We start from the raw sequence: 12,996 nt of genomic DNA on the forward strand, positions 1-12,996 counted from the left end.
GGGTTTTTGTTATCGTAGATTTTATGAGCAGAAGACCGAACTGTAGTTGGTTGCCCGTAGATTGAGCTCCCTTGCTGTGGTCTTTGGTCGCGGTGAGCATGAATCTGTCATGGATGAGCAGACGATCTTTTCAACCCTAGAACGAGGCTATCGACAGAACAGCTTCCGGTTTAGTGAACGACGACAATGGCTATGACAGCAGAGTCTGCGAGAGTAACAACAATAAATAAACAGTCAGGAGGTGGTTTATACTGTTGCGTGGAAGGATGCCACTGTGCACATGTCAACTGTTTCGGTGAAATTTTTGTTTTCGCTTCCGCGGGTAGGTATATGGAAAGAGCAAGACGAGTGGCGAACGGCTCTCATTGACCGTTCAGACTAAAATTTAAATCCTCAGACTTAAACTATAGAAGTCTGAGGTCTGAGCTATTGAGGGCCAAGATTTGTTTGAAGCGGAAGTCTGACTGTCAATTGCAAAGTCAAGCAGCGGAGAACTTCGATAGAGGCCGAGCTTTATTATTATAGCCATCCACCTATAATATATACACGTCAGTGCGGTGATGATGCAAAGATTTAGTGGCGGTTGTTGTGCAGCAAGTACGTATATATGGCTAATGTTTTCCAGTTTACGGCTGGACATGGTAGTTTAAAACATCTTATAATATCTTACCACCACATAACAGGTACCACATTTTTTTCTTCAGTCTCTCTGTCCAACTATAGTCGATAATGCTGCTGCTGTGAATGAGATGATCTGAAGACTGTTCCGTCGGGGATGATGGAAGGCGTAGGGGATTGGTATTTTACGCCAAGAGGTATGAAACAAGACGTTAATAGATAATATGCACGGAATGCATTTGATTTTTTGTTTTCATGTCTCACAAAGATGCTGCCGTTACAAACACAAAAATTAATGTCTTGCCAGGGCAAAATTAACCTTCAAACCAACACTCATTACATTTACACATCAAACTTCATCATGTGGAAGAATCTGGGTTTGGTTTTTTTTTTTTTTATTTGCGTCTTTCTTCACAGATATGTCAAACTAAACCTACATATCGCGACCTATGTCGCGACTAGCTTTGGAGAGTGAGAGGTGGTCATCTTTAGGGCCACTGAAAACGTCAGCATCGGTCGACAGACTTTAATTTCAAGACTTTATCTGTAAAAAATGGGGTAATCATTTCTGCGTGGTTCTCCCTCGCCGTCTGCGCGAAAAACGGCATCCTCAAGGTCGTTTGCCTTTTCGAGGGTCTCCTCGGCGCCGCTCACCACCTCCCGGGCCTCCGCGACCACATCTTCGGCGAGGGCTTCCAAAAGAACTGCGAGATCGAACATACAAATGTATTGACGATTGTCAAAACTCGAATCAGTGTAACATCTAATATCACTATAACTATTCGTCAGAAAGAAAATGAATTTTCCTTGAAGCTGTCATAGACATTGGAACCAGTGAGCACCTAGCTTGCTGCTAGCACTGTCTAGTCGCTTTTCGTAAGTGATTGTGCTAACTGAGCGCAAGGAACTCTTTCCTAAAATATCAGTAGCTCCAGCAACGAGTGAAAACTTTCACACAGAGAGATAAACAAAGTAACGTGGGACTGTCAGTGGATATGCTTAGTTAAAATATTGACAAAAGTATGTTTACAAAATGTCTAAAATCAGAAGTTTATACGAACCTTTTAAGCTTGGTACCAATCACTATAATGGCCACTTAATAGACCAAAACGAAAACTACAGCGATAGTTCAAGGTTCACAGTATTACACCAAACATATTTTCTGGAATGGTCTGCTTGTGTTGTTATTGCAAACCTGTTATCTGATTTTTTACTCCAAACGACTTGACGACTTGAATGTCTGTAGTATGTCTAAGAAAATTATCCAGTGATCAATATCTTCATCTTCATCGTAGTTGAACAACTTACCGTCTTGGTTGTCGCGGTTAGGAGACTGTGTTTGCCAGTAATCTGTAAAAGAATTTTACAGCATCAAAATATATAGTGTGTGTGTGTGTTGCTATGCACGTACACTGCGAGTGAAAGGTTGTGTGTGCTCGTGTGTTAGTAGTACATCGTGTGTATACTAGATGTGTATACACTGTACGTTTTTGTGTGCAGTGTGAGACGAGCATAAATGAATCAACGCGTAAACTTATTTACTAGATGTTTTATGCAAAGCTAACATTATCTCTCGCCATTCAATGTAATTTCACAGATTCTTCTTCAGTGTACAGAAAAATACAACAGACTAAAAAAAAAAGATTAAATAATAGAGGTCTCATAAAAAGATGAGTTCGCAAACGAGAATTTTTTTAAAACTTAGTATTCATATTAGTGACATTGTTCCTCATACCGTAACGATTCCAGGGGTTGTAGGTTGTGTAGTAGTAGTTCCAATAGTCGTATGTTGTATCATAGCGCCAGGGGTTGTAGGTTGTGTAGTAGTAGTTCCAATAGTCGTATGTTGTATCATAGCGCCAGGGGTTGTAGGTTGTGTCGTAGTTGTTCCAATTGTTGTATGTTGTATCATAGCGCCAAGGATTGTAGGTTGTGTCGTAGTTGTTCCAATTGTTGTATGTTGTATCATAGCGCCAGGGGTTGTAGGTTGTGTCGTAGTTGTTCCAATAGTTGTAGCCAGTTGTTTGGTAGGGGCTGTAGGTTGTGGAATATTGCCAGGGATACCCGCTAGAAGTTGAGTAGGAATTCCAGGGATAGCTGGTTGTGCCGTAGTTGTATGTTGTATAAGACGACGGATACTGTGTAGTAGCTGGAAGTTTGACATTGAAACTTTCTTGTTAAACACGATCTACAAGGGCAGTCATCAGCAAAATAAATGGCAGTCAACAGCCGTACTATGTTTAGCGGATAAGTGGAAGAACAAGAAAATTACAATATTATTTATTTCATATTTTTTAGATTTATTATAATATACATTATTTGCTTGCATTTGGTAGTTGGTTTTTTTTTTTACTTCAAATGACTAACAACTGGTGCAACTGTATTTTTCTCAGTCTCCGTTTGTATGGAAACAAAACAGGTCACCAAGGAGAACTGAGAAGCTGTAAGTGATATCACTAAAACAACAAATGCGAGACGGCAATCCTTTACCGTCCACATTGCATCTGTTACATTCAATCATACAGTCAACACAGATTATTACATTTATGAGAAGGGCAAGTTCTTTGGCTATGTTTATTGGGGCAGTTGAAGCGGTACAGCTCTTTAATTATCTAGGTTTTATTCAAATTACGGTGTTTCACTGTTTTGGTATTTGCTTTAGCCGTGCAGCTGAATGATACTTTACGTTGGAATGCGGTAGCAACTGACAGATGTATTGAACACACGTTTTAAAAAATCAAAATAAGCTCAATTTTTGTTTTCTTGTGTTTTATTAGGCGCTGAATATTTGCTACTTCTTCTGCTACATGAGTGCTTGCAAAAATGGTTCTTTAACAGGTAACCTGCTTTATTGATAAGACTGTCTGGAGACGCCAGGTATGTCTCTCCTAGGTCTGAAAGGACAGCAACTGTGTAGACTTGCTGGATAACAAACTTTGTACTTAGTTTCACTACAGCCTTACCTTGTCGCTTTTCTCTGTTCACCTTCTCCGGCTGAAAAATAAACAGCCATTTATAAACTTTTTGACCTTGTTACTAGATCTCCCTAAAGGCATTTTGACAGTGATCACAACTTGTTAGCATCGCAACAATAGTTTTTAACTATACATCCTGGCCTCTGAAACTATGCATCGATCACTTTTTTGGTATCATCATGTTCAGTTATAAGTATATATGAGTGTAAAAATGTGTGTGTGCGTATACAGAAGATTAGGAAAAGCGAGACAGAAGAAGGAGAGAGTTCAAGAATTAAACTCGACATGAAGGGTACAAAATATCTGAGCAAAACAACAGGAGACGAGAGACATAACGAACCTTCAGAACAGCGAAACCGTCGGTGAGAGCGACAGCGGCGACCACCACCACCAAGATCTGTCTGAGTGTCGCCATGTTGAGGGGAGTCCTGGTGCAGATGCCAGGAGTGAAAGTCTGGCGACCTTTATACCGCCGACAGACATCGTCGTGTCCTGCACCTGGTGGTTCATGTGGCACAGGTGAGGCTGAAACGCCTTTGCTGTTGTAACGTTTATCGTCTTTGGTTGCAGAGAAAGTGTATGCAGGAAGCCTTATGTACAGTTCTCAATCCTCTGCTAGCTGCTGACCACTGCACGTATCTGTACTGAAGGTACCCACCATCCCGCAATGACTAAGACCGATAGCACAGCTCAGCAGAACAAAAGTTACCAAGCTCCGGTAATGAAAGGTCTAATAAGCAGTGTTAATGCAGGTTGTAGGGTAATAGTTTTCTATTCACCAAGTACCTAACTTTCGACTAGAAATGAAATCAACATTTTTTCTGCATTTCGGCTCATTTTTAATGTGAAAAAAAAATCTTTTTTAATTTATGACTGTTAGAGTTATTTATGTATGCATGAGCACGCGTGTGTGTGGAATTGAAATTTTTTAGCTCTTTCACCATTAGCGATACATTTATAACAACAATAATAATATGTTACCTTTTTACATTTCATTTTCTTCACGACCTTTTCTCTCTTCGACCAGAAGATTACTTTAAATGCTACTTCAAATGTTTTTAAAAAGAAATTCAGAAAGTAATACAGTAACTCAGCCCTCGGTGCTCTATTGTTGCATAAAGACCATCACTTCTGTGTAGTCAGCTTAATTTTCTAATGAACTAGATTTTTTCACGGAAAAATCGCGACACGTGAGTGTAATGTAGTTCCAAGCCACGTTTTGCTATTGATTTTGCGTATAATCATAAAGCAAACCATACCAGTAGAAAAAAGAGAACAAATATAACAAAAATGTATATTGTGTTGGAATGTTGAGGAATTTTCCCGAAACTAAGTCAGAATCACAGCAGCTTTGTCAGCTAGAATTATCTATTTCTACTGATATGCGAATACGTGGAAGAATACACTTTGTAAGTTTTAAATTTTTATTAAGAAATATAATTTCAGACTATACTCACCAAAGAATATTTTGTTTGCAAAGTCAAGTGATAGACTAAATTGGAAGGTTTTCTTAATGAAATTGTTTGGGGGGTTGTCTTTTTTGTTTTTGTTTTTTTGTTTTTTACAAATGTGGTTCTCAATCTGTGTACCTCATTATGTGTAACACATAGATGGAGTTTGCAATGAAGGCTAATTCGCTTCAAACGTAAAGCCAGAAACGAAGCTGGCGGCTTAGAGTCAAAAATAGCTTTAGAAAAATCGTTCTGACACAACTAATGGTGACAAGCGGGTTGGTGAGATAATGGTGACGGGGGAAAAATATCTAGTCTAGACCATGCTTTTTTTCAACAGCTGTAGACTTCTGCAATCAGATTGAAACATCTGCACGGTTTGACATACTGTGTGGTCTGCATATACTGTGTATCATAAAGTCATAAACTACTGAAAAAAAGTTTTTAATAAACTGAATCCGACTGTAGTTGTGATTATTAATGACATTGCAATGACTCTAAACAAAATTATTTTGAGTTAATAGGTTTTCTATTTGAAACAGCAGCATAAAAAGTGTTTAAGACTTTTTGCAATTATACTTTAATAAAAAAAAATTGTTTACAATACCACCGACTACTTCTTCTATAGTTGTATCTTTAAACTGTAGTCTAAATCTGAAACTATGTACCGTGTTGGTTCCCCCAGGGCTAGACTTAGCACGGCAACACTAATGACACTGTCTGCCCTGCTTCACAGCTATTGCAAGTTTTCACGGATTTTTTCGCTTGCAAAATCTTTCAATGATCCTTAGACCCGATGTCAGCGCCTGACAACAACACTTGTGATATCCTCCCGGAATGCCATCTTACCGAATTTTTGCCGGTTTTCGATGCCACTGTAGAGGCAATCATTCTCAGAGCCTAACCAACAACTTGTCAGTTAGATCCAGTGCCCACAAGCCTTCTAAAATGCTTAGATGTCTTACTTCCTGCCATCACAAATATTGTTAATGTCAGTTTGTCAACAGGTGTTTTCCCATCTTTGTTTACAACTGCCCTAGTGAGGCCACTTCTTAAGAGGTTTACGTTTGTCGTCAATGTTTTAAAACAATTACCGCTCAGTTTCAACCTTGCCTTTTCTCTCTAAGATGTTGAGAAAGTGGTTTTAATACAGCCCTGGGGTTACTTATGGGAACACCACCTTATCAGGCTCAGTCAGCATATCGACCTTTTAACAATACTCAAACTACTCTCATCAAAGTAATCACGGACATATTATCTGCTCTCTACAGTGATGTTTCAGCCTTGACCTGTCTGCAACATCGACATTGTCGATCGATCACTTTTTGTTTCTTCGCATGGCATCCTCTACGGAATTTCTGGACAAGCACTAGCGTGGTTCAACGTGTAGGACCAAGACTGTTCATCGATGGTCGAACATGCTATTCTGGTTTCTTGTGGGGTCCCCCAAGGATCGTTGGCCCTATTCTGTTCATGTTGTACGCAAAACCACTTTCATCATTGTGTTGAGTTGTGGTGGGTCTCCTATTGTCTCATGTACGAATGACGTCTTGTGTCTGACGTCTTATGTGCGTCATTTGTTCCACGTCACTTAGAGGGGGAGGGGAAAGACGTCATACATAAGAGAAAAGCAGTTGGTCTAAAAATGGCCGAGTGAGCGCGAAAACACAACGGTCTTCTCCGCCATTTTCTTTATGACTCTCTCAGTGATATTCCTCAGAATTTGTGCCTCTTCGATTCTGTTCACCTACAAATCTCTTCATCCTCATCGTCATCTGAAGGGGGCTCGTCGAGCGTCGTGTTGTGCGTGTGTGTAATACGTCGTGCGTATGCAAGGTAAGTGTACGTTCGTCTTATTACAGTGGAACCTCGGTTAGCGAACGCCTCGGATAACGAATATTTCGGTTAACGAACAAAAATTTCGTTAAAAGTTTGTCTCGGATAGCGAACAAAATTTCGGATAACGAACAGCCACGTGAACCACACGTGACCGACCAGCATGTCATCATTCGCGCTCGAGACACAGTTACGATCAGTCGTTCCTTATCTGTGCGCATCCTTCTTATTTAGTGATTGTTGTGCTTTATTTTAAGAAGATAATCCTCAATCATGGCTCCAAAGAAGATTAAGAGCAATTAATAGTAGTGAGGTAATGACAATGAAGCGGCCAACAAATGAATTGAAAAAGGAAATGATTTCAAAGTATGAAGGTGGCATGCGTCTGTTGGATATGTGATGTCGTATTACCGAAGAGTTTTACAAAAAAGTCAGAAGCAACAGACACTGCACACGTTTTTTCCTTTAACCTCAAAGCTACAGAAAAGTGAAGTCTCCCCCGATTTTATACTGTCACGTGTGCTCATGGAGGGGGAATCCAAGCAGTAATTCCACCCCTTCCTCCCCACACGTGCTTCCAACCACGCCGTCAAAACGGCAAGTTTTCTGATGTTTAAATGCTTTCGTTAATGTTTTTATGTTTAACTCCATTTATATTGCATTATAACTGTTCTCATTTAACAAATACCTATATAGCCTGTAACTTTCAAATATTAGCGAGTCAGCAGGGGCTGGGAACCAATTAAATCTATTTCCTTTATTTCTTATGGAAAAAATTGTTTCGGATAACGAACATTTCGGTTAACGAACAGCTTTCCAGAACGGATTAAGTTCGTTAACCGAGGTTCCACTGTACAATCATGCATTCAGTCTCATTATGTTTCTCCTCAATCCTATGCTGATGGCACGCACCTGAGTCTCATTCTGCTATTAACACCACTGATGCCCGTATTAGCGACGTCAACCATTGGATGGCACAAAACAGACTTAACTTTAACGATTAAAAACGGATGTCCTTTTCTGCACGAGAAGAATTCAGTACGCCCAAGTACATCAAGGTGGTCGACACCAACATCACCTTTACGTCGTCCAAAATCTGGGATTCATTGTCACTGCTGACATGACGCACACCTGTCTGTCAGTCTGTTTATTATGATAAACAAGCTACAGCTGTCTGTCAGTCTGCCTATTACAAGCTCCGTAAGATCAGTGCCATCCGTTACATTCTCTCTACATTCTGAGAAAAGGAGATGTTTTACGATATGTTTTGAAGGAAGAAAGTGTAAGTTTCCTGTGAATATTGGATTAGCAGTTCATTGCAGGTTAGAGGACCAGAGATGAAAAAAGAATGCGGATCAAACATCACAAGTGTGTAGATATTAGGTAAGATAGATAAGTAGGTAGGCAAATCCATTAAGACAAATACTAATAATCATCATCGTCTTAGTCAAAATACGCTCCACTGGTTTGCAGTTAGAAAGTAAGGCCAACCGATGCTGGTTAGATTTTCGAAAAACATGCATCGTAGAAATAGATTTTCAGGCCAAAAGGTACGATTCGTACAAAAGGCGATATTTTACCTTTTTACACAGAAAGATTTTACTTTTATGTGTGTGAATGTAAGGTAACTCTGCATTTTTAGACACAATCCTATGTAGTGCTCATGACAGAGGAAGAAAGAGCGAGAGAGAGAGAACTGGTACTACTATACAGAGAAGAGACAAATTGTTTGGAGATGTTTTCTATGCTTCATACACAGACTGTCGTTAAAAATTAAAACAAATTATTCTCGTCCACAAGACCGACATTCATTTCAACCTTTCCACAACTCATAACACTTGTAGGCCAGAATTCATTACTCTAAAGAATCTACTTTATTTAGCTTGGGATCTTTTTTCGCAGTTGCTTGTTGAATATTGTCAACACCCAATTAGCATCTGTAATGAAAGGCTATGGACTGTAGGCATGTGGATTTCGGGGTTTAAAATAGGTAAACGCGAGGTCCTTCCTCGCCATTTGCACGAAACACGGCGTCCTCGAGGTCGTTTGCCTTCTCGAGGGTCTCCTCGGCGCCGCTCACCACCTCCCGAGCCTCCGCAACCACATCGACGGCGAGGGCTTCCAAAAGACCTGCGAGATCAAACATACAAATAAATGTTTCTTGGCTACTGTCAAATCATATTTGGTGATTCATCAAAAGGGAAAAATTATTACTTTTGGGCTGTAATGTTTTTCCCACGAGCCAAGGAGCTCGCTTACACAGGGTTTCTAAAGGTCCGCTCGACTCGTCTACAAGATACAGACCTTACAGATAGCTGCATGAGAGAACAAACGAGGTAAAGAGTAAAGTCTAGAATGGTCATGGTAGGCTCACTTTAATAACGTACCCTCCCAACGTGCACCCAAAAATCAGACGTTTGTAAGAACTTTGGACGTTTAGTGCCAATCAGCAATGATGCTTGAACATACAAAGCGGAAAATAACAGTTTACGGCGATGATCTAAGATTCCCAGTGTTCAGTAATGTTGAAAGTTTACCACTAGTATTGGTGATGACAAGATACCACAAATATATGTGATGACCAGTCACTATAAGAAGATAAATTTATGAACGTGTCATTGCTACAACTATGTGAACTGATACATTGACCTCTGGGGCAAATAAAGTTGTATTAAACAAAACTCAAACTGACCTTCCTGGTTGTAGCGGTTAGGAGACTGTGTTGTCCAGTAGTCTGTAAAAGAATTTCAGAACGTTGCAAATAAATTCATGCATGTGTGCGGGAATTCTAAGTAGCCAAGCACAAACTAATGCGGAAACTGATATACCGAATGTATCAGGTATTTCACGCAAAGCTAACTTTACATCTCGATATTCTATTCATTTTCAATTTCTTCGGTAGTGAACAAGACCCCTGCAGAAAGAAAATACATTCATAAAGAGACGGTTTTACAAACGGTAAATCTTTTGGTTTTTTTAAAACTTAGAATTTAAATTTTGTAGCTTATCGGTCCACATACCATAACGATTCCAGCGGTTCCAGGGGTAAGTGTTTTCATAGTTCCAGGGGCTGTAGGTTGTGTAGTAGTAGTTCCAATCATTGTATGGTGTTTCGTAGCGCCAAGGACTGTTGGTTGTGTAGTAATTATTCCAATTTCGGAGTTAGATGTTTGGTAAGGACTGTTGGTTGTGTAGTAATTATTCCAATTTTCGGAGTTAGATGTTTGGTAAGGACTGTTGGTTGTGTAGTAATTATTCCAATTGTCGGAGTTAGATGTTTGGTAGGGACTGTTGGTTGTGTAGTAATTATTCCAATTGTCGGAGTTAGATGTTTGGTAGGGACTGTTGGTTGTGTAGTAATTATTCCAATTTTCGGAGTTAGATGTTTGGTAGGGACTGTTAGTTGTGTAGTAATTATTCCAATTTTTGGAGTTAGATGTCTGGTAGGGACTGATGGTACTGTAGTAGCTATTTGAATAGTCGTAGTCAGTTGTTTGGTAGGGACTGAATGGTACTGTAGTAGCTATTTGAATAGTCGTAGTCAGTTGTTTGGTAGGGACTATAGGCTGTAGAATCTTGCCAGGGATACCCGCCAGTAGAGTCTCGTAATTCCAGGGATAGCTGCTTGTGCCATAGCCGTATGTTGTATCATAAGACGGATACTGTGTAGTAGCTGGAAGTTCAACATTAAAACTTTCTTGTTCAACATGATCTACAGTGGCAGTTATTAGCAACCTAAACCTCATTTTAATAACTCCACAACGCTCTTCGAATTTATTTATTGTCTCGAAGGCAAAACTCAATTATAATGTTTATGACTTTATATTTTTCAGATAATATAATAATAATAATTATAAAATGATCTTGATGCTCATTCCATCGAACCTGCAACTCATTTTTTAAAAAGAAAGGAAGGAAGAGAGACACAAAGAAAGAAAAGACCGATATGAGAATAGTTAACGGAATTTGCAAAACGCAGGTATGAATGGTCTCATAATCGTACCAAAAAATTCCCAAAAAGATCTGTAAAGCCACTTACTCATATCGCCATAGCAACAAATGCGAGGTACACTGCATCTGCTACGTCCAGTCCAACAGTCAACACAAATACTTACCTTCATGAAGAGTGAACGTGTCCTGGCATGAAACACTGTCTATTGGCGCAATAGTGGTTAGTGTAACGAAGGGCCTAGATGTTTGCTAATATTTGGTCCTTTCGTTACTTTGATAAGTGTATTAGTTGGTCACACTTTGACACGTTTTCTAGTGTGGTCGAGTAATTAATGCTTCCAATTACTGTAGTTTCTTACCAGTTTAGAAAGGGAAGTTTTGCAACTGTTAAGTTTGTAATTTGAGTACAAAGACTCTAAAACCATGGACGATAGTAGTAGAAAAAGTTGGGTAGTTTAGAAAAGGATTAAGGTAGAAAAATGTTCAAGGTAAAGCAGCAGATGCGATGTAAAACATATCTGTTCAGTGTGTAGTGGTGCAGTCTTTGATGGAAGTACTGATTAGTGGTTAAAACACTCAAAAAGTATTGTTTACGTTCCGCATATTTGCTGGATGAGCACTTAAAACAATGGAATTATATAATTTAAATTATCCTTAAAATGATACAACGAACTGTTCCTTTTCGAAATACTTGCCTTCTTGGTTTGAAATGGAAGTAACTGTGTAGGCTTGCTGGGTAGCAGACGTTGTACTTAAAGCTCTACTACGTCCTGCCTTACCTGATCGCCTTTCTCGGTGCACATTCTCTGGCTGAAAAATAAACAGCCAATTATAAACAAGACTATTTGGATAAAAGTGTGACAGTATCCCGCTACAGTCTTGTTCTCATATATTATTTCTAATAATAATGACGAGGAAGGTGATAATGATAATGATTGATTTGCATAGCGCATCTTCCTCGCTTGAAAGGTCTTGGGGTAATAATTTTTCATAATGCCTGGGTAAAGGTCAGTGCAAAAAAACATTTCCCTAGTCTGGTTGTATACCTTTCTTTACTCCTACCCTCGATACCGGATATGGACCAGCTGCAGATTAAATCATATTCTCTCTTTTCATTGACAAAACTGTTCGTGGTTTTGCAACACTTTTGGTATTGTAATAGTTTTTTTTAGAATTTTTCAAGAAATGAAATATAAATAATAAAAAGTATACCCTACGATATTTTAAGAATAAAAGTGTAGGCGACGAGAGACATAATGAACCTTGCGAACAACAAAACCGTCGGCGAGAGCGACAGCGGCGAGCACCACCACCAAGATCTGTCTGAGTGTCGCCATGTTGAAGGTAGTCCTGGTGCAGATGTCAGGAATGAAGGACTGGCGACCTTTATACCACCGAAACACATCGTCGTGTGCTGCACCTGGTGGTTCATGTGGCACAGGTGAGGCTGAAACACCTTCACTGTTGTAACATTTATCGTCTTGAGCTGCATAGAAGTTCCATGCGCGAAACCCTGTGCACAGTTTCCAACCCTCTCCCACCTACATGTCACTTCCCTTACCTTTCATCACCTGCACTGAAGGTACACGCTAAATAAAATGTCTCACTAACGACGTGTGGTAAATCCTCAGTACATTTAGCTGCAGGTGCTTCAGACGAATGATTATGGACAGTGTCGTACGAGACAATCCCCGCACTTCCGGATTGCTGTATATTCTCTAGATATCAGAAATTAGTTGTGAAAAGAAGTCTCTTCTGTGTACTTCCATTAAGTAATGCAACCTCAGACTGACATCGGCTATGAAACAGTATTTATTCAGAGATATGTATGACTGTAATTAGTAATGTCGTATTCTGCATATTCAAGTGTTGTATCCCCTTTTTATGCGTATTCTTTATCTTTCAAAGTTCTTCAAAAGCAGTGTAAACCGTGATATTAAAAGATTCAAAACACAGTCATGGTAAAACAACTGACATGACCATTTTATCAGTTGACCTGAGGTTGTCATGGTCTGTTATTGCCATGACAAATTTTGCCAACGATTTTTCCTTGCCGCAATTTTAGACAGGTCCCAGGAAATTCAAGACATCTTTCAAGGAACTGCCTCAGAGATACAAGTTCTTGTCCTTAGGAAATATACAGAATAGTTCTTAATGTGAGCATA

General features: G+C 39.5%; 2 protein-coding genes and 1 long non-coding RNA gene across 3 annotated transcripts; 1 reads left to right on the top strand and 2 right to left on the bottom strand.

The window, feature by feature from the left end:
* The first annotated feature begins 157 nt into the window (after positions 1 to 157).
* LOC112571011 lies at positions 158 to 3,575 on the top strand. The gene is made up of 3 exons (XR_003100735.1): positions 158 to 597; positions 705 to 815; positions 3,396 to 3,575. It is a non-coding gene; the product is annotated as an uncharacterized LOC112571011 (long non-coding RNA).
* Positions 997 to 4,054, bottom strand: LOC112571009 (bifunctional endo-1,4-beta-xylanase XylA-like). Its single transcript, XM_025249787.1, has 5 exons — positions 3,934 to 4,054; positions 3,582 to 3,612; positions 2,354 to 2,767; positions 1,927 to 1,968; positions 997 to 1,322 (listed from the first exon to the last, which is right to left on the bottom strand). The coding sequence occupies exons 1-5, from the start codon at positions 4,006 to 4,008 to the stop codon at positions 1,159 to 1,161; spliced, it is 726 nt and encodes a 241-aa protein (XP_025105572.1). The 5' UTR covers positions 4,009 to 4,054; the 3' UTR covers positions 997 to 1,158.
* A 4,669-nt stretch (positions 4,055 to 8,723) lies between these two features.
* Positions 8,724 to 12,996, bottom strand: LOC112571061 (GATA zinc finger domain-containing protein 4-like). Its single transcript, XM_025249856.1, has 6 exons — positions 12,094 to 12,996; positions 11,527 to 11,641; positions 10,113 to 10,553; positions 9,901 to 10,005; positions 9,573 to 9,614; positions 8,724 to 9,010 (listed from the first exon to the last, which is right to left on the bottom strand). The coding sequence occupies exons 1-6, from the start codon at positions 12,166 to 12,168 to the stop codon at positions 8,862 to 8,864; spliced, it is 927 nt and encodes a 308-aa protein (XP_025105641.1). The 5' UTR covers positions 12,169 to 12,996; the 3' UTR covers positions 8,724 to 8,861.

The sequence above is a fragment of the Pomacea canaliculata genome, linkage group LG8 (genome assembly GCF_003073045.1).
Source record: "Pomacea canaliculata isolate SZHN2017 linkage group LG8, ASM307304v1, whole genome shotgun sequence".
NCBI lineage: Eukaryota > Metazoa > Mollusca > Gastropoda > Architaenioglossa > Ampullariidae > Pomacea > Pomacea canaliculata.

Bases quoted from the DNA above. Each gene is read 5' to 3' on its own strand.
- LOC112571061 (XM_025249856.1), bottom strand. From the start codon at position 12,168: ATGGCGACACTCAGACAGATCTTGGTGGTGGTGCTCGCCGCTGTCGCT. The intron at 10,554-11,526 runs GCAAGTATTTCG...TTGAACTTCCAG, and splicing joins TTCCATTTCAAACCAAGAAG to CTACTACACAGTATCCGTCT. The intron at 9,615-9,900 runs GTATGTGGACCG...ATTCTTTTACAG, and splicing joins GAACCGCTGGAATCGTTATG to ACTACTGGACAACACAGTCT.
- LOC112571009 (XM_025249787.1), bottom strand. From the start codon at position 4,008: ATGGCGACACTCAGACAGATCTTGGTGGTGGTGGTCGCCGCTGTCGCT. The intron at 3,613-3,933 runs GTTCGTTATGTC...TTTATTTTTCAG, and splicing joins ACGGTTTCGCTGTTCTGAAG to CCGGAGAAGGTGAACAGAGA. The intron at 2,768-3,581 runs GTAAGGCTGTAG...TCAAACTTCCAG, and splicing joins GAACAGAGAAAAGCGACAAG to CTACTACACAGTATCCGTCG.